This window comes from Topomyia yanbarensis, chromosome 2, assembly GCF_030247195.1.
Source record: "Topomyia yanbarensis strain Yona2022 chromosome 2, ASM3024719v1, whole genome shotgun sequence".
Taxonomy (NCBI): domain Eukaryota; kingdom Metazoa; phylum Arthropoda; class Insecta; order Diptera; family Culicidae; genus Topomyia; species Topomyia yanbarensis.
The window spans coordinates 141,680,684-141,707,235 of NC_080671.1; the positions used below are offsets into that span (position 1 = coordinate 141,680,684).

Consider the following 26,552-nt stretch of genomic DNA (forward strand, 5'->3'; position numbering starts at 1 on the left):
TGGCTTTCGTTTGTAATTATGAACCATTGTTCAAAAAATAATAAATAATAACAATAAAAATATATTTCAATTTGATAAATAAACATTTTCTTAGCAAAAAAGCGGTCGGATTTACCCCACTATTTGGAGGTCGGATTTACCCCACCGCGTTATTTTTCATTACGATGCAATTAAAAAAAGTTAGGAAAAATGTTGGACTAAATTCATCTATGAACTTTGTGGGACTTTAATCAAAGAATTTAAATCCATTTACATTTTTTATGCAATCACTTTAACAATCAGAAATATCCTGTAGTTAATAATTCACAAAAATCAAATCAAAAGTTGTAAAAACACACTTATTGTCGTTTGAGCATCTCAATGTAAACTAATAAAATGCTGTTATACCACCATTATGATTATTTTCAATTCTCCACACGACGACATTGATATTAGTTCGCGTAGTGCTTCCGATTTTCGATAACAGAGGGGGGTCGGGTTTACCCAATGGTCGGATTTGCCCCACCTTACCCTAATATGAATGAAATAGACTTTTCCACAATGTTATATTAAAAATAACCAGCCATTAAATCATAGTTTGGATAAATGAGAAAGGCACAATTGCACCACTAGGTGGATTAGAACAGGTTTTTTATAAAATATGCGGTTGGGGTAAGTTTGCGGTGCTGCACATGGGGAAAATTAGCGGTACTATTTACGGTTCAAACATAATCATCAAATATTTTTATTCCTGGAATTCAATCCAAAGTAATAAATTTGTATCTTGTGTATCTCGTCAATTCAGGAGACAAGACAGCCAATCGCCTCAAGAATTTCGAAAATTTGCTTTTGAATATGGAGGACGCGTCGAAGTCAAAATGCCGGGGTATTGAGACTGAAATACAAATATTTTCAATACATCTTCGTCGAATTTTGCAGTTTGTGAGAAAGGCAACGTATTCATTTTAGCTACAGTGTCCATAATAGCGGACTTTCCCTAAAAGTGCAAACAAAAGGATTTTCCTTCTGCGCCACATAACGCAACTTCTCTGCATTTACCGCGCAGTAATGCGGTAATCGTGAAGTATTCAGGAGCTGAGTAGCGATAATATTTTTATTTTGTTGTTCATACCTGTATTAATCTGTCTTTCAAAGGTCCAATCAAATTAGGACAAACTGATTATTGTTTATATAATTCCTTTCATTTGAAAAAGTTAGCGCCAAAGTTCAGAATTTTATACATAAAATGAAGAAAAAAAAGTTTGTGCGATAGGTAGGAAATCTCGTTAAATTACAGTCAAATCTTAAGTGAAGATATAAATTTTTAATGCTTACGAATGTTTTAGGGTCTAGAACGCACAGATTTGAAAGAACTATTTCCAGCGTATAATTCGAACATTTGTTTACTGTTTATCATAATTAATTATAGCATTACACGTAAAATGAAAACACTTTTTGCCAATACTTCGCGGTCTCACATAGCAGAAAAGGTAGAAAAAGTCTTACCGCATTGCGAAATTTGCGAAAAGGTAATTACCGTGACCGCATCGAATCCAACGCAACACGTCCTGCTTTGCATGCGATTGAAAAACCCAAAATGTAAGCAGTGGAGATCGAAAAAGAACTAAACGCTCTGGAATAATGGGCTGTGTACAAACTTGATGTTTAAACACGTAGGTAAACACGATGTTCATACACGTAAGTATGAACTCGAGCTCATGTTTTTGTGTACAATTTCGGTACACATGTGCTCATGTATGAAATGATCCCGTGTACAATCTCATGTACAACTTCGAGCTGAACTTGCGCTTGAAAATATTGTACGCAAGCTCAGCATGGTCTATGTTTACCTGAATACTGTTTCTTGGACATTATAAAATAATTTTATAAACTGTTGCGAAGACAGCAAAACTAGAACCAAATTCAATAATATATTCCGGTGCAGATAAATTCTTAAAATCGGCCTAGTTTTAGATACAAGTTCAAACAATTTCGATTTTCCACTTTCTTTTAGTGATCTAGTTTGCACTAAATCATCCGGCAACACTGTCCCTGCTCGAACCAAAGTATTCTATTTGCACATAATAATCATTTAACATTTTTTCTATAGTTCCCTGGTACAATTCTTACCTCCAGACCAATGATAATTTATGTTTTGTTCAAGCGCACGTTCGTCTAGTCATAAGTAATATAAGTTATAAATTCTAAGTGTTTCATTCATTTAATTACCACCTAGTTTAAGTTCACTGCTGTAAGTTGCATTTAGGTGCATTATTTGTAAGTTTATGTTTACGGTCACTAGGAATAAGTTCTATTTATATTGAAATAATTATAAGTTTAACAGTAATCGCACTAGTTCTAAGTATGTATTTATGATCACTACGAATAAGTTTCACACTCTCTGTTCGCACCCCGATCGTCTTCTACTTTGTTTTTGTCCTTCTTGCTGCTGATGATCCTTCTGCTTAAAGACGCTGAATCCCTTTTGGATAAAGACTATCCTTCTCGTATGTTTACCATTTATCCGTCAGTGTCATTCCTGTGCATCGAGCACGTGACCTGTCCAAAGTAATCAATCCGCAGAAAACCGCTTCGAATCCTTCTCAAACGAGGGCCATTGACAGGTCTCGTGCTCGATTGGGATAATACTAACAGATAAATCTCGACAAACATGTTAAATGGTCCTAAGTGCAAATGAGAGCCTCTCTTTGTTTACTTTCTCTTTCGATTAGTACGGCGTCAGCATAAAACTTTTCAATATCGTTTCAGGATATATCGAAACACGCTGATTTCGACTAGCATATTTTCGAAGACTCCATATCAAGAAGACTGGCAACTCTGTCCAGAATCCGGAGACAGTAACAGCAACGCCACTTGCGGGTAAAGGTGGTACTTTCCATAGTGATGCACACACACATATACATTTTTACATAAAGCTTCCTCCCTTCTTCCAATAGAGGCGCTGTAACCTCTGTCGCTTCTCGTTTGTATGGGGGAAGGAAAGAGATATCAGTCTTCTTGATATGGAGTCTTCGATATTTTCCTAAGAGTTAATGAACAAACGTATAAACGGACGAGTTATTACCGAAAGAGAAAATAAACAAAAAGAAACTGTCATTTTCACTTAGGACCATTTGACATGTTTGGCTAGAAATGGTAAACAAACGATAGACGTGTCGAATCCAGAGGGATTCAGCATCGTTACTTCTGTGGTTGAGAGTGCAGTGGCGTAACATTAAGTAAGATCAACTATGTCGTTTATGTCGACGGGGCGTAGTCCACAACACTCTAAAGAGAAACTAAGCAAAGTTTGATGCGTTTCGGATAAGTATGAAAAAAAGCCACATAAGTTTGAAATTGTCGCAATAATTAGCGACACATCCTTTAAATAAATATTTTGCTGTTATTTTGCATACGGAATCATTTTCCTAAACAATTAATTATTAAATACCTTGTACCTTCCATCTTCAAATTAAACACAGCAAATTTAAAAAAAAGTATTTTAAAGAAAAACATGAAATATATTCAAGAATTAGCTCTTCAATATTTTTTTAAGAAACTCTTTCGATATTATGTTACATAAGATCCACAGTTGATTGATTGAATTACTTTGAATGAATTGTATTTTATAAGTTCGAAGTAATTGTACCATTTCCCAAGGGAATACGGTAAGCGTTTTTTAGGCTATGACGATCATAAAGTTGAGACTTACATCGGTTGTTAGCCATGTTTCAGATAATGCAAACGCATTACATCTTAAACTGTTTAGTAAAAATTTTGAGATAATCGATTTTCAAGAGGATACTTCTGAAGGAGCCATCAAAGGATGCGATCGCTGCATCGCGATCGGGCTCATTTAGCAGTCAACTGCTTCAAAAATATTGTTACTATATGGATAAAAGCCAAGCGAAGGTTTTTAAGGGGATCAGTAATGTTGAAAGATGTTAACCCTAGAACCCTAGAACGACTTCTTTGGAGTTGTGTGAAGACGAGAATTTTGGCATTTCGTCGCTGTTGTGCTATCTTATGACAAACGCCATTTTGGGGTAAACTGAGTTAAATATGCCATATTGTTGGTCTAAAAAATCTCTACTGCTTGGTTACTGAGATATAGCGAGAAACGTGCTGAGAAATTCTGTGATATTTGCTTAAATTGACTGTGTCTGGGCATTGGCACAAGTTATCTTGATGTATAAGATGTTTTTATATGTAAAACTATCTGAGAAACACAATGGCATAATCATTTTCAAAACAAAAATGCACGAATTGTTAGAAAAATGCAACTTCAATTTTAAACTGAAAATATAGCATATTTGGCAGCACTGTACCCAAAAATTATTATTTTTTCTAGTTTCCCTGACTCATTTCCTTTAAAATGCATCTCATCGATTGTTTATGGACCAAATAAAGCCAAAGATATAAATAAAAGTTAATAATTGATGATTTTTTTTCTATGGAAAATTTTCCATGCACGATTATGACACGCCATACAAATTTTGTCATCAATACACACCTATGACACGTATGAGTGTGACTTTTGTTTACATGTTTAGCAAAAACTCGTAATATAGTCAACCGATCTTCATAATATTTGAGAGATTAATACAAAATAGACAGAAGCATCAATTTTATTCTCTGAATTGTTTCTACTATTTACCAATTGCAAGATATTCAATCTCAAACTTTAAAAATCGTTTTTCTCGAAATGTGCAAAATGGCGCTTGTCATAAGATAGCACAACAGCGACGATTTACCGACTTGGGACCCTAACCAAAATTCTATTTAGAGTTCCTAGTAAGAGTAGGAAAAGCTGGTATAGCCAGTTTGCTTATAGCCTTCGTGGAAGTAACAAACATTATTTCACAAAAATGTATAGTTCGTGGGAATCGAGTACTGAAACACAATGCGAGCTGGCGGGTTTTCTCAATACAAATTGTCGAAAAATCCCATACAAACTTCAGGCACGTTGGTCCGGTAGTTAGACTTGTCCGATTTGCTTCAAATTTGGTGTAAGTACCGTGAAGCACATAATTCCGCGCACCTAAGGCATGAGTAAACCTAAATTTGTTATTAAAAAATCAATCCAAATTGTTAGAGTTATGCAATTGCTGCCACTGGCTAGCAATTTTATCATGTTTCTATGGAAAATTATAATAACAGGAGAATTTAAACAGAATTCTACAAAAATTGCAAAAATGAAAGATGTGTTGTTGCACCAAAATTACGCGCATCATATATTGCACTGACTGAAATTCTGCGCAGCGCATTATTCAGCAGAATTCCAAAAAAAGTGGAAACTCATATACATCAATTGGATTTTTTATGAACGTATTGTTCAAGAATACGAAAAACTACCTGAATAGAATGTTTACTTAATTTTAGGGTAACGATCTCTTTTCTTGGATACTGGGCGGATTACTGTCTCATCTATATTGTTAATTCCAGAAGGCTCAGACTTCCAGTAACCGTTGGAAGCAGAAGTTTTGGGAGATTCGTACTAAACCAAAGACATAAAAGAGTATGGGTCAGGTACATGTACTCTTTTATCTTCTTGGTTTAGTTCGAATCTTTCAAAACTCCGGCTCAATGTTTCAAGACTCTTTGGTTTGATACTCTTCCAGATAAGTTTGAATGTCGCTGAAAGAAACCTTTTATTCATTACCTTCCCGGAGTTTTCGCAGCTCTTTAGAAGAAATGGTCTTAAGTCAGACCGGACTAAGTGACAAAATATTGATTTCGAGAAAAATGGGTTTAAAGTTTGAATCGCTGCATCCTCTACGTTATAATTGGAAATTATTTCTTGCCATAATTCTTGTTTATAGTTACATATTTCAAATCTGGCAAAAGTTGAATGTACCTGAAGAAATTCTTTATCCAGTGTTGTGATTATCTTATTTTTTAATGTTTTACGACTTAGTCTGGTCTGATTTAACACCGACCAAATGACCTTGCCAACCATAAGCAATGTTTTTGAAGTTTTCTAGAGTGTATTAGGTTTTTATTGTTGGCCGTGACTACGCTGGCCATTTTGGTCTTATGACTTGTTATTTAACACAAATTAGTTATACTGTCTGCATCATTGTCTTAACGCAATCGCCAATCAAACATGGCGTCCACAAGGACGTGCGTTCTATTTTATTATTTTGCAGGTATATGAGCCGCCAGAAAAAAATTATTTTTTTCTCAGTCGTTATGGATAAACAAGCAGCATATGTGTATTTGTGTTCAATTATTTTAACAAGCCTGTTTCTGCAATTTGACAAATAGTTCAGAGTGCGCGGAATTATGTGCCTTCACGGTGCTCCTGGTGGAACTAGAAATCGACTAAGGGGTGGACCGATTGAGTTTTCTAAAATTCATTATTTTTCTCGGCAGTCTATTGCTCATCTTTAATACAGCACTTCCAATATGATCGAGCAGTTTTGTGATGTTGACACCTTGCAAATTTTCTGCCAAGACTGAGTAATACGTCTTCAGATCAGAAATCTAGATCTTAAGAGCTAATAATTTATTTATTTGATTTTTGACGTAAGTGCCAATACCTTATTTAAGACTTTTTTGGTGGTATCCAACGGGGAAAACCGATCAAAATGGTCAGTGAAGAGAAACCAATCATGAAAAACCGATTTAATCCACCTAGCAGTGAAATGAGACATTTCTTACACATTTCACTATTGGATTAGTTTGCAGAACTCACGAGAAGTAGGCACCCAACTAGAGGTGGGATGAAAACAGTTTCTAGTCTTGCACGAATAAAATCTCGAATAAACTGAATAAATTATAGAAATCAACAAAACGACCGAAATAAAAAAGTAAAGCAAAAAATGAAACAATAGGTTTTTAAATTCATAAAATGAGTAGAAAAATTAATGTAAATCAAAATTATAATATACACGAATCAAATTAGATTAGGTTATTACATAAAAATTAAGATTATATTTAGAAATAGTTATAAGATTAATAGAATAAATTGACTCATACTAACAAATTGAATAAAATAAAACGAATGGCTGAACAATAAATGCATAAAATTAAAAATATGAATCAAATGAATCAAATGATTCAAATGAATCAAATTAATCAACTGAATCAAATGAATCAAATGAATCAAATGAATCAAATGAATCAAATGAATCAAATGGAGGGTGGGCGTAGCGTAGTTGGTAAATCGATTGCCTTGTACGCAGCGCACCTGGGTTAGAGTCCCGATCCCGCACATAGGGTTAGAAAATTTTCATAAAAGATTTTTCTAACCCGAAGAGGCGAATGACCTTAAGGTTAAAACCTCTATAATCGAAATAAAAAAATAAAAAAATAAAAAATAAATGAATCAAATGAATCAAATGAATCAAATGAATCAAATGAATCAAATGAATCAAATGAATCAATTGAATCAAATGAATCAAATGAATCAAATGAATCAAATGAATCAAATGAATCAAATGAATCAAATGAATCAAATGAATCAAATGAATCAAATGAATCAAATGAATCAAATGAATCAAATGAATCAAATGAATCAAATGAATCAAATGAATCAAATGAATCAAATGAATCAAATGAATCAAATGAATCAAATGAATCAAATGAATCAAATGAATCAAATGAATCAAATGAATCAAATGAATCAAATGAATCAAATGAATCAAATGAATCAAATGAATCAAATGAATCAAATGAATCAAATGAATCAAATGAATCAAATGAATCAAATGAATCAAATGAATCAAATGAATCAAATGAATCAAATGAATCAAATGAATCAAATGAATCAAATGAATCAAATGAATCAAATGAATCAAACGAATCAAATGAATCAAATGAATCAAATGAATCAAATGAATCAAATGAATCAAATGAATCAAATGAATCAAATGAATCAAATGAATCAAATGAATCAAATGAATCAAATGAATCAAATGAATCAAATGAATCAAATGAATCAAATGAATCAAATGAATCAAATGAATCAAATGAATCAAATGAATCAAATGAATCAAATGAATCAAATGAATCAAATGAATCAAATGAATCAAATGAATCAAATGAATCAAATGAATCAAATGAATCAAATGAATCAAATGAATCAAATGAATCAAATGAATCAAATGAATCAAATGAATCAAATGAATCAAATGAATCAAATGAATCAAATGAATCAAATGAATCAAATGAATCAAATGAATCAAATGAATCAAATGAATCAAATGAATCAAATGAATCAAATGAATCAAATGAATCAAATGAATCAAATGAATCAAATGAATCAAATGAATCAAATGAATCAAATGAATCAAATGAATCAAATGAATCAAATGAATCAAATGAATCAAATGAATCAAATGAATCAAATGAATCAAATGAATCAAATGAATCAAATGAATCAAATGAATCAAATGAATCAAATGAATCAAATGAATCAAATGAATCAAATGAATCAAATGAATCAAATGAATCAAATGAATCAAATGAATCAAATGAATCAAATGAATCAAATGAATCAAATGAATCAAATGAATCAAATGAATCAAATGAATCAAATGAATCAAATGAATCAAATAAATCAAATGAATCAAATGAATCAAATGAATCAAATGAATCAAATGAATCAAATGAATCAAATGAATCAAATGAATCAAATGAATCAAATGAATCAAATGAATCAAATGAATCAAATGAATCAAATGAATCAAATGAATCAAATGAATCAAATGAATCAAATGAATCAAATGAATCAAATGAATCAAATGAATCAAATAAATCAAATGAATCAAATGAATCAAATGAATCAAATGAATCAAATGATTCAAATGAATTAGATGAATCAAATGAATCACACGAATCAAATGAATCAAAATGAATCAAATGAATCAAACGAATCAAATGAATCAAATGAATCAAATGAATCAAATGAATCAAATGAATCAAATGAATCAAATGAATCAAATGAATCAAATGAATCAAATGAATCAAATGAATCAAATGAATCAAATGAATCAAATGAATCAAATGAATCAAATAAATCAAATGAATCAAATGAATCAAATGAATCAAATGAATCAAATGAATCATATGAATCAAATGAATCACATGAATCACATGAATCAAATTAATTAAATGAATCAAATTGATTTAATTCATCCAGTGAATACAATGTATCAAATTAATGAAATGGATCAAATGAATAAAAAGAATGGATGAACAAAATGAATAAAGTAAAAAATAAATTAAATGCATAAATAAAACAAACGAATCAAATAAACAAAATGAGCTGAAGTGATAAAATGAATAAAAAGAAGAAAATGAGCAGAATTAAATGCATTGATTAAAATGAAAAATTGAACAACAGTAAAAGGTTATAAATTAATATAAAGAAATAAATTGAATCAAATAAATTATTTGGATGAAATGATTAAAACTGAAAAAGTAGTCAGATTATTAAAATGAAGAAACTGAACAAAATGAATAAACTGGAAAAAATTAATAAAATGAAAACAATGAATTATATGAGTAAAATGCACAAAAAGAATAAACTGATCAGAGTGAATCCAAAGAATGAAACGAATAAAATAAGTCAAATGAACGCAGATGAACAAAACGAACAAAAAGATGCGGAATGAAATAATTAATTAAAATGAAATGGTTATATATTTGAAGCCAAACACATTTTTGAATAAAAAAAATGAATAAACAGGATTGTACGAATTTGAAAACCATTGTATCAGAAAGTTTTGAAATGTTTTTGAAAATCCCATCTTCTGAGAAAAGGCTAATAAATATGCAATGGACTTTCTAGGGCTTCCATCTTTTTTGGTTTTATTCTTTTTGTTTTCATGCTTCTTTACTTGACGAATTCGAAGTTTACTTCTTCGTCACATATTCCCGAAAAAAGATTTATGTGCAGAACAGAATTTACTGGTCCAGTTTTTTAACGCGCAATTGAATATAGTAAAGTGAGACAATGTCACATGTGCTTTCAAGCCTCTTGAACAGAGAACGACAGAGGGAGAATGCGATTCGTGAATGAGACAGGTAGATATTTCAAAGTTTTTATTTGCATTGAAGTAAATAGTGTGAAATGTCTAGGCTATGTCGATTGCATAAAAGCCGTGTTTGTATTGTTTCGTTCGGAATTCTCGTGCAGGAAATATGGATAAATAAGTCCTATACAGACCAATAATGTGAAAAAGAAATGGTTCAAACTACTCAGTATATCCAAATATGGACGACGATAAGTTAGAAGACACATTGTAGTTGCATCCCCCATCGAGAGTGGGTACTTTGGGAGACTTCTTTTCCTGGATCTAATTTGTGAATATTTTTAGTCTTTGATCCGTTATTTTTCATGAAAGTTCGTACCAATACAACGAATGTGCAGCTGATACAACTCATGGTTCATTCGCCTGCGCCACGTTCTGTCTTCCATCTGCACGCCACCATAGATGGTACGCAACACCTTTCGTTCGAAAACTCCAAGGGCGCGTTGGTTCTCCACGAGCATAGTCCAGGTCTCGTGGCCGTAGAGGACCACCGATCTAATCAGCGTCTTGAAGATAATCAACTTCGTGCGGCAACGAATTTTGTTCGACCGGAGCGTCCTCTGGAGTCCAAAGTAGGCGCGATTTCCCACTAAGATCCGTCTCTGAATTTCTCTGCTGTTATCATTGTCGTCGGTTACCAGTGAGCCCAAATACATGAATTCGTCGACCATCTCGATTTCGTCACCGGCAATCCGAACTCGGGTGGGAGGTTCACATTGTCGTCTCTAGAACCTCTTCCTCTCATGTATTTTGTCTTCGAAACGTTGATGGCAAGTCCAATCCTGCTGGCTTCAGCTTTCAGTCTTTGAGCATATATTTCATTCAAAATTCAATAGAGATACGAATAGTTTAAATATCGCACTTGGAATGTCTCTGTTGAAAATTTTCATCGTCAAACATTCATATTACCCCGTTAAGCCAAATATTTTTCTGATATAGCCATGAATTTCCTCAATTATAATGTAGATACAGGCTTTGAATACAATTGAATTAAAGTTGAGTTGATGTAGCAGCAGACAAAAAATAGTTTTGTTTTCTCAAACCTTCGCAATTACAATTAATAAATATTTCAGATTAGCAGAAGATCTTAGAAATGCATAGCTAGATAGATGCGATAGAAGAGAGACAGAGAGAAAAAGAGAAAGAGAGAGAGAGAGATAGGGGGGGGCGTGTGAGGAATGGCAAATGATGGTTAATGCAGTGACACTATTTTTATAGGTATATTATTATGATATATTGATTCTTACATTCTTATCATAAATAATGTAAGTTGTAATTTTTGCGCCATAACCAGTATAACCTAAATCTTGCAAAAGAGCTAAATTTTCGCTAGATTTTGGGCGTGGTGAATTACTTGTTGATCTGTGTATTGATATACCATCCAACATTTAACTTATGATTGAACGCAATGCCTACTCCAAGGAATAAATACTAGAACTCACTGTTTCTTTATCAACACATTATTTTGTCTTTGAAGTGAACTTATATATTGATTTTTGAGAAATAGTTCATTTATTATAAAGGTAATTCACAAAATGTTCTCAACATCGAATTCCTTGAATCACGTAGATGTGTTTTCATACCCCGATATTCAAAATCGGTTTAGTTTTGCCCCTAAAACACCAGTAAGCAATGCTCTGTATGAAACAATCTTATTTTCAATTAGTGGAAATTGGTAAGCGAGGACTAAAAATACAAAATGTTTAATATCTCCGCCGCTCGTGCACGGATTTGGACAATCTATAGCTTGTTAGAAAGGTATTTTTACAAGCTTTCTATTTATGTGCAGTTTGTGGGACAATATTGTATTATTAGAAAGTTATTTGCAAAAAACCTGCTGCGTTTTGACAAAATCGCCCATATCTCAGAAAGTAAACAACATATCGAAAATCAAAAATAATAGTGTCAAATAGCAACGTTAGGCCTTTCATTTGAAACTAATTTCATTAAGATCGGTTCAGCCATTGCTGAGATAATTACATGACATTTTGTACATACATACATACACACATACACACACACACACACATACAGGCATTGTCTCAATTTGTCGAGCTGAGTCGATTGGTATATAAGACTCGGCCCTCCGGGCCTCGGAAAAAGTTGTCAAACTTTGAGCGAATCCTATACATTTCTTTTGTAAGAAATGTAAAAATGTTCCTAACACACCAAATCGCTAAAATCAACTCCTAGAGCACCATTAATTGAACGCACGTTCTGGTACCGTTGCGACCACTGTGATGAGTGTAATATAAATATGAATTATATGAAAAAGTTATTATAAATTTCTAGGAGAGTTATATGATGATCTGCGTATTCATATACCATCAAAATTCAAATTCGCGATTCATCGAAATGCGTAGTGCAAAGGAAAAACACCTTAACTTTGGAAAAAGTTCGCTCTTTATCGTTGTAGTAAACTTACATATTAATTTTCCAGAAACAGTTAATTTATCGTTGAGTAAATTCACAAAATATTTTCGGAATTGTATTCCTTGACTCACGTAGAGGTGTTTTCATACCCTGATATTCAAAATCGGTTTAGTTTTACCCCTAAAACACCAGTAAAGAAATACTCTGTACGTAATGATCTCGTTTTTAGTTGGTGAAAATTGATAAGCGAGGAATAAAAACACAAAATGTTTAATATCTCCGCCGCTTGTGAACGGATTTTGACAATCTATAGCTTGTTGGAAAGGTATTTTCATAAGCTTTTTGTTTCTGTTTAGTTTGTGTGATATAATTGCATTGTTCGAAAGCTATTCGCTTCAAACCAGCCCTGTTTTGACAAAATTACCCATATCTCAGAAAGTAAACAACACATCGAAAAACAAAAATAATAGTGTCAAATGGGAGCGTTAGGCCTTTCATTTGAAACTAGTTTCATTAAGATCGGTTCAGCCATTGCTGAGATAATTACATGATATTTTGTTCATACATACATACACACATACACACACACACATACAGACATTGTCTCAATTTGTCGAGCTGAGTCGATTGGTATATGAAACTCGGCCCTCCGGGCCTCGGAAAAAGTTTTCAAAGTTTGAGCGAATCCTATACATTTCTTTTGTAAGAAATGTAAAAATGAAAAAAAAAATCCCCTAGAGGCAAGATTCGACCCCGCAACCTTCGAGACTTTGGCCCGGTGCACTAACCCTCATGCTATCCCTGGGATATGATGACATCCCATAAGAAGCTTATGATTATCGCACTATAGTACTAGTACTAGTGACGGCAGATCATCTTTCGTTGACCTCATTGGGCCACGCACAGGCTAATGTATTTCAGACAATGGTAACGGTATCAAATCAAAAGCAAATCAAGACTCCACCACACACGCGAGACATTAGAGCAAAACGATGCTTTATATTCGACTGTTGGACAACGAATGGTTGCATTGCAATATAAAATTGGAAGACGTAGCCTCTCGAACTCTACATATCGTATCGTCAAATATTTCAAGACGATTTGTAACTAAATTAGGTGAGTAGCTTCACAATTGTACCTTGTAGTACAACTATTGGGTCAACTGCTCTAACCTAACGAGATCAGTAGATGAAATAAAATTTCGATTCATTCGTCGTTAGTTCTCGGCTTCTGTACATATTACTGCTGCGAATCTTGGTAGGTACCTATATGTTGGGGTTTGTGACTGTGTACCAAAGGTAATCCCTTGAACTTGGCCAATTTATCTGCTTATTTAATCAAATAACACTACTTCCAACAGTTCCCTTATCTTCCAGACAAATCTGAGGTAACGAAGGTATGCAATCTTGTCCTTCATGAGTCAGCCTCCGAGTACCATTTAAAAAGGGTTCGAAAATCAACCTTCCACAAAATTGGATAACCACTATTTTTCATTCAACAGCTACTGTCTTATTTTTCACTCGAATCTATTTTCAATCTTTATTCATGAAAATTTCTTTCATTCTTCTTCAGGATGTTGCCTTCATCAACCCAGCGAACGTGGTTTTCGTGTACATGCTGGTCCGGGAGCTGGTGGACGGTGAAGAGACCAAGGAAGCGGAGCTGCAGGCAGCGGTGCTGACCTGTCTCTATCTGTCCTACTCGTACATGGGCAACGAGATTAGCTACCCCCTGAAACCGTTCCTCGTGGAGGACTCGAAGGACAAATTCTGGGATAGGTGAGTGCTTTTTGTTTTCTTTTCTTTTCTACCGCAATCTTTGCCTCAGGCTGGAATCGATCGGCTTTGGTACCTAGTGTTATTCATCACATTATTCACAATCGGTGTGTTTATTTCCATGAGTCCTTTAGAAAAGCTTCACGAAATTGTCGTTAACATATTCGAATGTATGATTGTCTGTTTATCTTTCGTCTATGAAGTATAGCGACAAAAACAGAACTAAATACTTTTTCGAAGTTGATAAAATTCCGTTGTGTATATTATGTTCCTGCTATTATTATCAATTTTTCATTAATTATTTTATTCAGTTTTGTTTAAATTGCATAGACCTTCCAAAATATCTAGCATCTTACCCAATCCAATATACTATGTTTCTCTTTCGCCCCCTTCAAGATGCCTCCTCATCGTCAACCGGCTGTCGTCCAACATGTTGCGAATCAACGCCGAACCGGGCTTTTTCACCGAGATCTTCACCGAGCTGAAGGCCTGCGGTATGAATTCGGGCAGCTCGAACTCCAATGGAAATCTACCGTGCGGTGCAGCTTGACGCAGCTCCAGCAACAGTCGACATCCCCGCGAAGTTGTTGTCCGGCTGTCGATTGCCGGTCAGCAGCAAAAGTACCAGCACCAAACTACCCTCCAGGAGCTGACCAGTGTGGTCTGAATGGCACTACCACTACCACTACCACTCACTGCTAGGATTGTACCGAGATGATGACGGTCATACACACACACAGTCAACGAGCGTCGAGCCTACGCAACAGCCTACTACTACTGCTACTACTAAAACTAACGTACAACCCCCATCATTCACAATCATCATCACCCAGGACTGTAACTAGTAGGCCTGCATCGTCATCGTCGGCATTGTCGTCGTTCGTATACTCACCAGTCACCATACTAGTTGTAGATGTAAACAGTAAATAGCGTGAATCTCTGCAGAGACTTTGCAGCACTTAGGCCCTGATGTTAGAATTTTTGGTTTTTGTCGAAAAAGCTGATCTGCCCCCCTTCACCCTACACCGGAACGCTAGTTTGTGCGGGTACGGCAGTCAGAACAGAAAACGTTAAGATGGTACTCATATTTATTGGATATTTTAATTCGCGTAGGCGAGAAGTCGAATACGAGACGATTAAGTATCTGAAGCTATGTATATTTATGTAGACTCGTTCATGAAACTCAAAGCAGTACGAATCCAGTGAGTCAGAGTGAGGTAAGCTGTAGTGATAGGACAGATTTATTATTTTACGATTTAATTTCCACTCTAAAAGAAGAAGAAAAAACAACAAAATGTGATTCGATGAGAAGTATGTTAAAAGTAGACAAAATTTATAATACAAAGATGGAAAAATGAAGAGAATAATGAAACAGGAATCTAAATTTAAGAAATTAGAATGGGAGGTCAAAAATTGCAATTTTTTTCGATGAAATAAGTTAAAAATAGTTCGGTTATTTGAACATTGGTAAAAATGAAAAATTTCAGCAGCAACATCAACTCCTCCATCTAACAGCCACTTTCTAAGGCCACTAGCACTGTGGGATTATCAACACAATATACATTGCTTCGACAATAACTCATACAACAATTGAGGTCAATCGGATATGATTTAGATGAGCCGTTAAGCGGTCCAAAGCGGCTTGAGCTCGAAGTTTCATGCATTTTGAATTTAAAAAAAAAATCGATTTACCAAATTTTATCCACTCTCCTAGGAAATTTTTTGAGATTTTTAATCGCCCAACCCCCAATTCATGTACGAAATAGCTCAAAATGATCATTGGATCTTTTTCAAAGCAGTCAATTTTTTCTATATGCACACTAAATGAATGATTGTTATCTCTTCTGTATTCACGATTAATACGTTTTTTGACACGGCTCAACACGTTAGCACAACCGAGCCGTGGATCTTTTATGCTTATACAATAAGTAAAAATACTAAAAATGCTTGTCTTCCGCATCTTGTTCAAGCAGTTTGCTGTTGCATGTTGAGATCCTCTTCCTTGTCTTGAAGCATTAGTTGCAGTATCCGCCGCCGCTTGGAGGTCATTCGGACTGGCTACTCTCGCATTATTATTCACGCCCATGTCCTCATGGGTACAGCTTTCTTACTGTTCACGGTCTGATGTACTTATTTGTTTTTTATTCTTACGAATCGCTGTTTTAAATCCGTCTTCATCGGCCTTTGCTTATTTATTTGGGATGTTGGTTTGGAAGCGCTCGTCGTAGTCCCTTCGCTATTGGTAGATTTGGTAAGAAACTTTAGTATGTCTCTGAGTTTTGGTCTCGTCTATGTAACGAGTGTCGTCTATGTAACGAATGTCGTAAACTCGAAAACGCAATTTCGTTACTGCTGGGCAGTTGCATATCAGATCATATGAGGTACCGTAGCCGGGTTCACAAAAATCACATGAAAAAGACTCAGCGCTCTGAATAGTTGCTATGTGATAAATGAGTTAGCAGTGGTCGGTTAAAGCAGTGGTCAGCATGCCGCAGTGGAGTTTCGAAAAATGTGGGAGAGTTTTCGAAATCACACGGCACGGTTGTTCTAGAAACGCCTTTGTTAGATTTCAATGATTGCCGTGCTCAGACCGCCAAGAACCGGATTTTTTCTCTTATCCATTTTGTCGAATTTGGCTATGCGGTTTCAGGAAGTCAAACGCTGAACCTGCTCTAGCCAATTCTAGCCAGTGTGTTGACAATACTTAGTTCTTCGATTTGGGTTCGGCATGCCGTCTCTAGCTTGGACTGTGATTTGTCTGAGCTAAAGCGCTTGATTGCAGCCTGACTAGCTGAGCACAATATTATAACTTTGCTGGACAAGCTCTGTTGGAGGGCCAATTGCACACCGATGTACAGTACAGTATCTACCTGGCAAGTGAGACAGTTCCAATCTCATTTCACGACAGCAGACACCAGCACCAGCACGTCCCTCTATTAGATAGCCGTCAGTGTAACAGATCACTTGCGTTTGTTGTTGTCAACCGTCAGAGAGCCAGACAACCGAGAGAGAAATTCACATGGGGTGGTCTGTAAGGAACACTACATGTGAGTGTAATGTCGGTGGGCGCAACAATATCTTCACTTCATGCATCCGTTTGTGACCACAGTCGTGTATGACTAGTAGAAAGATCAATATGGTTACTGTTACAAAGACCTGTAACCAGCTGTCTGTCTGCACATGATGTCTGCTTCTTGTTTTAGGTGTATATGTAATAGTTTAATATTAGGAAGGGCGCCCAGAGCAGCAGTCAGAGTTGTGGCTAAAGCCCCAGTCAACGCCATTTGCGCTATTCTTTGCAGATGGTGATGCTTTGACAGGATCGTCATCACCTCTCTCCTCTGCATCCATACAATGCATCCATATGACAGTATATGAAGTACAATTGAGCGATCGAAATTAAAAGTCGCAAGGATATAACATGCTTCGCAAAACCCGTTTCAAACATATTAGAATATAAAAATCGGAAATAAACTTCAAGCATAAAAATCGGACAGAAATTCTTCAGCATAAGAATCGCTTAAAAAGTTCTCACCCGTAAAACTCGGCAAGGGTGAACCTCCAGTATAAACATCGTTTAAAAATAATTAAATCGCTCGGAGGAGCATCCGTATATCTTGATGTTCATGATTAAAAGTCGGCTAACAAAAACTTACTTTGTAAGAATCGGATGTCTTTCTTTCCGATTTTTTTACTGAGTTTTTTTACCCGACTCTTACAAAGGGATCACTCAAAATCACTCAAAAAATGCTACGTCATTTATGGATGATCCCAAAGGAATGCCGCAGTCCGATATTTATGCTTGAAGTTTATATCCGGTTTTTATATTCTAATATATTTGAAACAGGTTTTACAAAGCATGTTCTATCCTTGCGACTTTTATTTTCGGTCGCTCAATTGTCGTGTAAATCCAATTGAAGTATTTGGGTTTGAGACCCCAGATCTTTCCAAAGGTTCGTCTGCACTGCCCGAAGGCCATGCACGCTTTCAGTTTGGAACCCAACACCATTCCAAAGTACTTGACTTGATCCGCACGCTGTAGCTCGAAATCAAAGAACTACAAAACAACGTGGCACGGCGCATATCTGTGTTGGCGGTTTATTTCCCAGTATACGGCCAGTGAGCGATATCTGACAATTTTTCCACTGTAAGTATCTACAGTCATGATTCGCTGATTGGGTCACAGTCTCTGTCCAACCAAAGAATTTGATTCGCTAGTTGGATCGACTGACAAATGTCAAAAACTCTCCAAAGAAGTCATTAGTAGTGTAAAAGATTGTTAGATAGATTGTCAAAGTAAATTTGACATGAGATTTTGATGTTCAGATGATTTTTAGTTCAACTTCAACAATGGTCCAACTAGCGGACGTCCAACTAACAAGCGGCCAAGTTAAAAAGTGTCCAACCAGCGAATATCTCTTGCAATTTCTCGGTGGAATTATCCTGTCCTGGATGGCTATCGTGTCGGACTCGATCACTACAGAGAATTTATCTCGCTTGTGCCAAAGTTTGCCATAGCCTTGTTAACCTACGGCTGCTCCAACTGGTGGGGGTGAGCATCGTGCACAGCTTTCTGCTTCCACTCTGCAATCTTGTATTGTATTGTATTGTTCATGAGGGATTTAACCTCAATGAGTCATTCCTTTTGCTCTGCAATATTCTCCCCCACAGTCTGTTGAATGGCAGTTAAGGTAGTTCCCTTGCGCTAAGTGAAGTGCGCTATAATTGCGGTCCGCAGCACAAACTTGTTTTATATACTCCATGTCGGTTGGTATTTTCCACCGTGTATTCTCGCAATCGTAGTACGTACACTACGCCTAGTGCATATATGTTGACTATTATTTGCTTCGTGGCAACGTGAATCTCTCCAGCGCTGACTGAGGATGGCGCATTCATGCGTGTCTAATTGTCTTTCTCAATTTGCTCCTAAGATCTTCCAGGTCAGCTCGGCTCCATGTGATGACGCCGAAACTCCAGGTCAACACGGGGAAAGCCAACGTGTTGATTGTTTTGACCTTATTTCCCGCGTCCAGGAAAGACTTCAAGATGCAGTTCACTCGGCTCAAGAACTTATCTCGGAGCTTAAGCTTGATATCGGTGTGGCGGATCTAGGAAAGCTACCGGAATCCGAGATATTTACGATTCGCCACGAACCGTGCCCCGAATCATCTCGCCTTCGTCGACCTCGCAGTCTCCAGTATCGCCACTAATCCTTTCCACTACACCCAGTCGTTTCGTGGAGTCAGCATAGATCTTGAGATAATCCATGTATAAGCTATGGATTACCTCTTCCGGTGGTTCATGCAATGGTATGGAGACTGAATTTTTTTCAGTTTCCCTCAGCGTTTTCGAACCGGGCTTGTCTACAATATGCCATCTGTTAACAGAACTGGTGCGTATTAATTTGATGTACAACTAGTTTTCTGTGTAAATGCACTACAGCATTTTCACCTCCAGCAAATGTTCCACATAACGATTGCTCGGTCTTATTCGAGAGAACTGGAAGTGACCGTGTTCGGACGAAGGACGATGTTTTATTGCTGAGACTCAATCATCTCGATGGATTACTACAGCAAGAATAAAAGTAACGGTTTCCTTTGTTCTTTAGATAAAACATACAAGATAAAAGTAACTGTTTTGTCGTTCGCTTTGCGCAAGTCGGGTTGACCTTCAAACGTGTATTGGAACTTTTTCGTAAGTTCCATCAAGAAATGGCGCGCACTTTTAGAAAACATTAAAGTAAGCGTAGCATGCGGCCTTCTTTGAGTGTTTATATGTTGACGAGCATGTTACGTACTTCATATGATGCAAGAGGAAATGCTGCCTAGTTTAGTTTCCAAAATTCATATACAATAAATAGTTTTTGAAATGATTCAAGTGCATAGATTTCATATTACTCTGTACTATTATAGCTGAATCGTTAAATATTGCGTGGCAGACCATTTTCTTTACTTGTTATTGTATTGAAGTGATTCATGAATGCGAGGTTACAGTATATAATTACCTCTTAGGTCACATACAATATTATGTTTACAAATTTTTCTAAGTATATATCTATGGCGATGATAGTAGTTTCTCTGCTAATTATTTATTGGGTTACAGTTCGTTATGTTGAAATAGAATTTGGTACACACTCAATTGAGTTTGGCCATTTCCTAAAAGCCGTGTGGTCAGCAGATTTAGAAACTGATATTCTGGTTGCAGATGAAAACTGAAAAATCTAACCAGCAACATTTTTTTTCTCTTGCTTAGTGCTAATCCATGTTGTCGGAAGTAGTGCGCTGGATAGCGCATCATTGTACGAATACAGCGCACTACTCCGATGTGATTCCATTGTTTAGAACTAGAGAAAATACGATTGTCACTGGTTGGATTTTCCAGTTTTCAACTGCAACCAGAATATCTTAGCAAAGTGAGATTTGTTTACTAATTTTTGGCGAAATATTTTGCGAGTCTCAGTTATCAAACGTCACTTTCACTGATATCTCAGCAAAAAAAAAATTGTTGCTGAAATCCTAGCTGTTGAGATTTCGGCAAAAGGTGCAAAAAAGCTGAGATCCGGCAGAAAAAATTAAGTGTGTATGCCATGTGTGAAATATAACGATTTCGTTTTGGAACACTGCGACTGTTTGGTATTTGGGCTAAGACTACCGCCGAGGGTCTGCCCCAAAGGGAAGAAGAGCGTGTCCGGATAACAATAAGAAGAATGGCAGATTTGACATGACAAACGCAAAACAGATTCAAGATAATCTGCATAAGGTGTATGCATGTGTGTACAATAATGTTGTTGGTGGCAAACGCCTTGAGAACCTCAAAATACCGAAAGCACTAGTTTCTATATTCAAAACATTGTTTTAATTAATTTCGTTTTTAATAACCTCTTTTTTGATAAGTGAAGCAGTATTTGCGCAATGTAGACGTTGCTAATTGTAAAATCGAAACTCTCGCTTTACGTATGCCTATACCTGGTATCATCTTGGATTTTCACGTCATTTGCAGTTTGACAAGATCAAAATTTGATAAGACCAAAATTTGACAAGAAAATATTTTGATGTTTGAAACGGTCTATCCCTGAGGGCTGGATGTTGTTGGCTCGAATCAAAATTTGTCGAAAGTAAACAAAGTTCATTTCATATCGTCAACCTGGCGCCCAGGTGGTGAAATCAACGGAGTGCTGGAGCGATGCCAAAAAAATATTTATTTCCAGATTAAATTTGACTAAACTTCCCAGTTTAACTCAGCCGGAATGCTGGCTGGTTCTAATTCGTATTCCGGCTCCTGTGACACAACCGATTCAAGTTAGAATGTTCAAGGGGTACCATTTCGATGCGGCTTAGCCGCATAACCGAGGCCTAGGAACCGAAGCGCCGTCGGAAGCAAGCGAACCTGTGACCCACTCGTTTGCCCGGCTTACTCAAACATAGGGGCTATCCCTAGTTTAAGTCCGACTGAGCGGTAGCGAAGTCGGACAGCACGCGCAAAAGCGATGTGGCGTAGCCACATTGGGTGCTGGACACAAAATAAAATTGGCAACGCTAGTAAAATGTAAACACAAATGAACACTCCGGATGAACCTATCGTCAATTGACATTTCGACGAGTTTTGATTCGAGCCAATAACATGGGCCCATCCCTGGGAATGTTCATAAAAAGGTCAATCCCTCGAAGACTACAGCCCAGTAAGCGAATACTACTTGCTAACTGGGCTGATCTGTCAAACGGCAAAAATCGCCAGGGGGTGATTTCGATGGTTCAGAATGATCAGATGTTTATGTTATGGTTACGAAGTCGATTCATTATTAGATCACCGAATAAAATCGACAGATGCTTTTCGATCTTTGCTCAACGACTAGTGAAGAGCTGGATAAATTGACGAATCAGATTCCTAACAAGCAAGGACCAATATTTTACTTGACGTGGGTGTAAGTTTTCAAGAAAGAAACAGGAAGTATTTTTGTGCCCTTTCTTCTCAAATGCATGTTGGCAGTTAACTTATTGGTTCTTTTATAAATCCACGGAAAATTTCAGCATTTTTCTATTTAATACTCAAATATTGAAAAAGCGAAAAATAAGTGAAAAAGTTTCATTTTAAATATATGAATTGGCAAATATTTTCCGTTATCTAATCCTATATTCAACTGATTACGCTTCTCAATAAGTTTATTACAAACAAGAAATTGTTATTAATATTATTGTTATTCATATGTCAATATTGTTTTCCATTCGCTTGCCCCTCATTAGTTGTATCATCAAAATGTCAAATTACGTTTGACGTCTATAATTTGATGAGTTATTTTTAATTGGGCTGCAGTCTATCTCGATTGTGCAAAGTTAGTAATAGTTCTCACAACATTTTTTAGCATGTAGAGGGCACATCCAATTGGTATTTTTTATGAAAAACAAAGTCATATACATTTCATTAAAAAATGAAATTTCTTCCAAAAGAAACAAAACTCCATACGAAATACCAAAAACATCCTAACGACTCCAGCATAATCCTAATCTAGAGATTACCTAGGCTCACCCCTGAGGTGCCTACAGAATGAAGTTGAATGAACTGTGAAAACATAACCTTGGATCACCAGAAGAAGAAAAACACGGCCTATGAATAATCTTTATGTGAGCTGCAAAGATACCTACGGGCGGTTGATGATGCTGCTGATAAGAGAGAAAAAACTCCTGCTCGGACAACAATTTGCTAGCCTGGCAGGCGCGACTCTGAAGCTAGGAAAATCCTAGAGAAAGAAGAAAGTGGGTGGTTTCAATGTCACCTGCTCTGATGAAAACCGGGAGGGGTAAATATAAGATAACAGGTTGCACAGAATAAGAAGAATGAAAGGTATACAGATTTCGCTCAGATTCCGGTGGGTAGTTCAACATTGTACATGTAGATGTAAAGAAGGGATAAGATAATGATTGTTGGGAAATTTGCCAACAGTGGGAATGAACATTTGTCTAGTCAGTAAATGAATGTTAACCAATGGATAGGTTGGACAAATATTAAGGGCAACGCACGAATGTATGAGAAAAGTACAGTGAACAAATCAATAGTCGAAAACTAGGGTGGCACACGAAAGAAATTCAGTGCAATGGTCGACAGTCAGATGATTTTTGTTTATTTGTTTTTGTTTTTAGCAACTACCGCCGATTTTCCAGACGATGATCTCAGCGGTATACTTAAGTTGCATTCCATTAGAAAATTTGGTCACATATCAGGAATGTACGAAACGATATACGTAAAAGGAACTAAATTCCTGAGATATTGTTCTCTACTATATTCAAGCTCTGTTACGATCATGTATAATTTTTGTTGTTTAAATTTATTAGTCAGCTTTGATGCTTTAGGAAACAAATTCAATATCAGATGCTTTTACATAGGTAATGGAACTAGGCCGTAACATTCAAACCATACAGACCTTTCCCGTCGGAAGGTTATCGATGATTTCACGAGTAAGACCGTAGTTTCTCAGTTTTGTCCTATATTGTTTTTTTTTTTAAATTTTGAAGTTGGATTACACGAATATTTAATATAAATAATTGTGATTCGCGAATTCGCAGTGACAAAGGCCAATACCAGAAAATAGACGAGCGACGAATTGAATTTTTTTTTAATTTTAATTATAGAGTTTTAACCTTAGGGTCATTTGCCTCTTTTCGGGTTAGAGAAATCTCGTTTGGAAAAATCTCTAACCCTATGTGCGGGGTTGGGAATCGAACCCAGGTGAGCTGCGTACAAGACAATCGATTTACCAACTACGTTATGCCCGTCCCAAGAAATTGAAATAGATTTTCAGGCGCCCGTTCGTCCTGACTTGAGAAGTTCTGGTTCTTTCACGTCTTTAATCCGGATCTTTTCTTGGTCCTCTGGACGAAACATGAAGTTTTTTGATGAATTTCGCTTTAAATGAGCAGTGCTTTCTCGTTTTTTTGCGCATTGTTTCCGGTGTTCGTTTAGCTCCGGGCTTGTGGTCTACTGTCATCCGTTCCTGGAACTTACGGGGGACCTTTCAGATAGTCGAATGATGTTACATAAGTTTCCTCAAGTCGCTCAACTTTTTGCATAATAGGCTAGTGAAAGCCTTGGTCTTTCGAAATATACTGCTGGACTTCTCCAAAGTTTTATGGTGGAGCAGAAATAATGTAGATGTATTGCTCGTAGCAGAATCGATGCGAGTTGGAGAACAGGCATTAAAAATCAAAAAATCACGAGCTTACTAGTCAATAGCGTTTCTGCGAACCAGCCAAGCACGTTCGTTGACTGAGATTCCCAAGCACTGTAATGCGCATTGAAGTGTCCAAGGAACATTATTGAGCCTTCTAGTTCATCAAGCGGGTCGTCCAATACTCCCTGGCATTGTTAAGTGGAAGGTAGGATGCAGATAGCCATAACTCTTGCCTGTTATTGGAGGGAGATACGTGCGGTGACGACCTGTAAACTGGTGTTCAGTTACACGCACTCAAAGAATATGTCTTCTTGGATCGCAAAACGTACCCCATGATACCAATAGTGTTGGGAGTTCAATTTCAGTAGCAGCGTATAGTTCTTTCCGACAAAACTCGTTTCTACCACGCTTTGGTTGACTTTCCTTTCTCGCAGCACTGTTACGCAAGGAGATAAGCAGCTTCAGCTCGCTAATGTCCGTTCTGAGATGGCGCAGGTTCCATTACACCGCGAAATGTCCATTAGAACGACTGTGTTGAGAATCAAGAGGTCGATACTCTGCGCGTTGGTCATTGTGTAATATTGGCGTGTGATGTTCCTTCACCAGCCAGAAGGAGAATTGCGAGTACTGTATATCCGGGAGGTAGAGACAGTCCTCTTCTCCCTGGTAGATCACTTCATGTTTAACCCTCAAAAAGGCAACCGGGTCTCAGAGGCCCGGCACGTTACAATTTTTTAGTTACAAAAAAATGTGTATGTAGTATAAGCTTGGGATTGGAAATTTTTATAAGTAGCTTTGAAATCTATAACAAAAATAAAGAATTGTGAAATTTTCATCTATGGAGTAATGGGCAGCAATGTTTGAATTTTTTACTTGCACAAAAAGGCAAGCCGGGCCTGGCAGGCCCGGTGTGCATGCAATATTTATTAGGAATACCACGGGTTTTATACATTAATATTTATATGAAAAAAAACATTTTGATGAGTTCATCTTCATATTAGCAGGGATTTTTTTCATGTTTTGATTGATTTTATCTTTTTACCTTTTCTTATAAGAAAAAAATCTTGAAAGTTTGAGCGAATTCTATACATTTCTTGTAAAAATAGCATACGACAATGACGTGTGTCATATTTTTTTGGGTAAATACTTTTATTTCACCCACTGTGGTCTACTTGACAATTATTTGGATGCAACATAACCTAACTCTGTCGTTATTGTCTATTTTTTGTCTATTCTCTGTGTTATAGTTGTCGTAATTATTCAAATTGTAGGATCTAAAAGCAACAAAATATTTAAACGGCTATAAGATGATATGCCCATGTTTTCAATCGTCTCAAAGAATCTGAAATAATGGAAGAAATTCGAGCAAATTCAACAGCAGACGATTCCGAAACTGATTTGCAAAGCGAGGAAGAAGATGTGAATGATATTGCTTCCGACAATGAATCTGATGCAGACTCGGAAGAGAAATCTGAATATGTACTCCGGTTATGCATCAAAAGAAATTAATAGCAACCCAGAAGCATTTATTGGTCGTGTTCAAACGAAATAGAGCTCAGAACCAATCGACAGTCAACGTGATCTTCCGAGTACTCACCTTTTGGAAAAAATTTGATCTTTTTGCATCCATCGCCTTATACGCTGAAATCGGGATTTGCTTATTGTTTGTACTCATCATCCTGTAATTCCGGAACCGGAAGTCGGATCAATTAGTAATTCAACAGCAGCCAATGGGAATGCTGTACCTTTCATTTGAAACCAAGTTTGTAAAAATCGGTAAAGAATTCGCTGAGAAATAGGTATGACATTATCTTAGGAACATGGTAAGTTCCCCCAAGGCATCAAGAACCGCCATAGCTGGCCAATGTGGTCGAAGTGCCTTCGGTGGGTCATTAATGATCTAGACATGCAAAGCCAAGTAATGTTGCACATATTTTAATATATATTGCATCATTTGGACATAATGGTAGTATCAGTTTCTATGGAAATTTGCTGTGTGATTGTACTCTTCAACACGTAACTCCAGAACCGAAAGTCGGATCAATAATAAAATTAATAGCGATCGATGGGAAGGCTGTACCTTTCATTTGAGACAAAATTTGTACAGATCGGTGCAGCCACCTCTGAGAAAAATCGGTGAGATTGTTTGCCACATACATACATCCATACATACAAACACACATACACACACATACAGATATTTTACGATCTCGACGAACTGAG

The 26,552-nt window shown here is 36.4% G+C and overlaps 1 protein-coding gene across 1 annotated transcript in view; it reads left to right on the forward strand.

Annotated features, from left to right (window-relative positions):
* The window catches only part of LOC131681577 (cyclin-dependent kinase 5 activator 1), a 154,393-nt gene that overhangs the window by 120,547 nt on the left and 7,294 nt on the right, over positions 1-26,552 (forward strand). Inside the window, exons 3-4 of the mRNA XM_058962432.1 lie at positions 13,965-14,170; positions 14,564-25,009. Coding sequence (XP_058818415.1) covers positions 13,965-14,170; positions 14,564-14,717 — 360 coding nt within the window. The 3' untranslated portion in view covers positions 14,718-25,009. The remainder of the gene's footprint in view (positions 1-13,964; positions 14,171-14,563; positions 25,010-26,552) is intronic.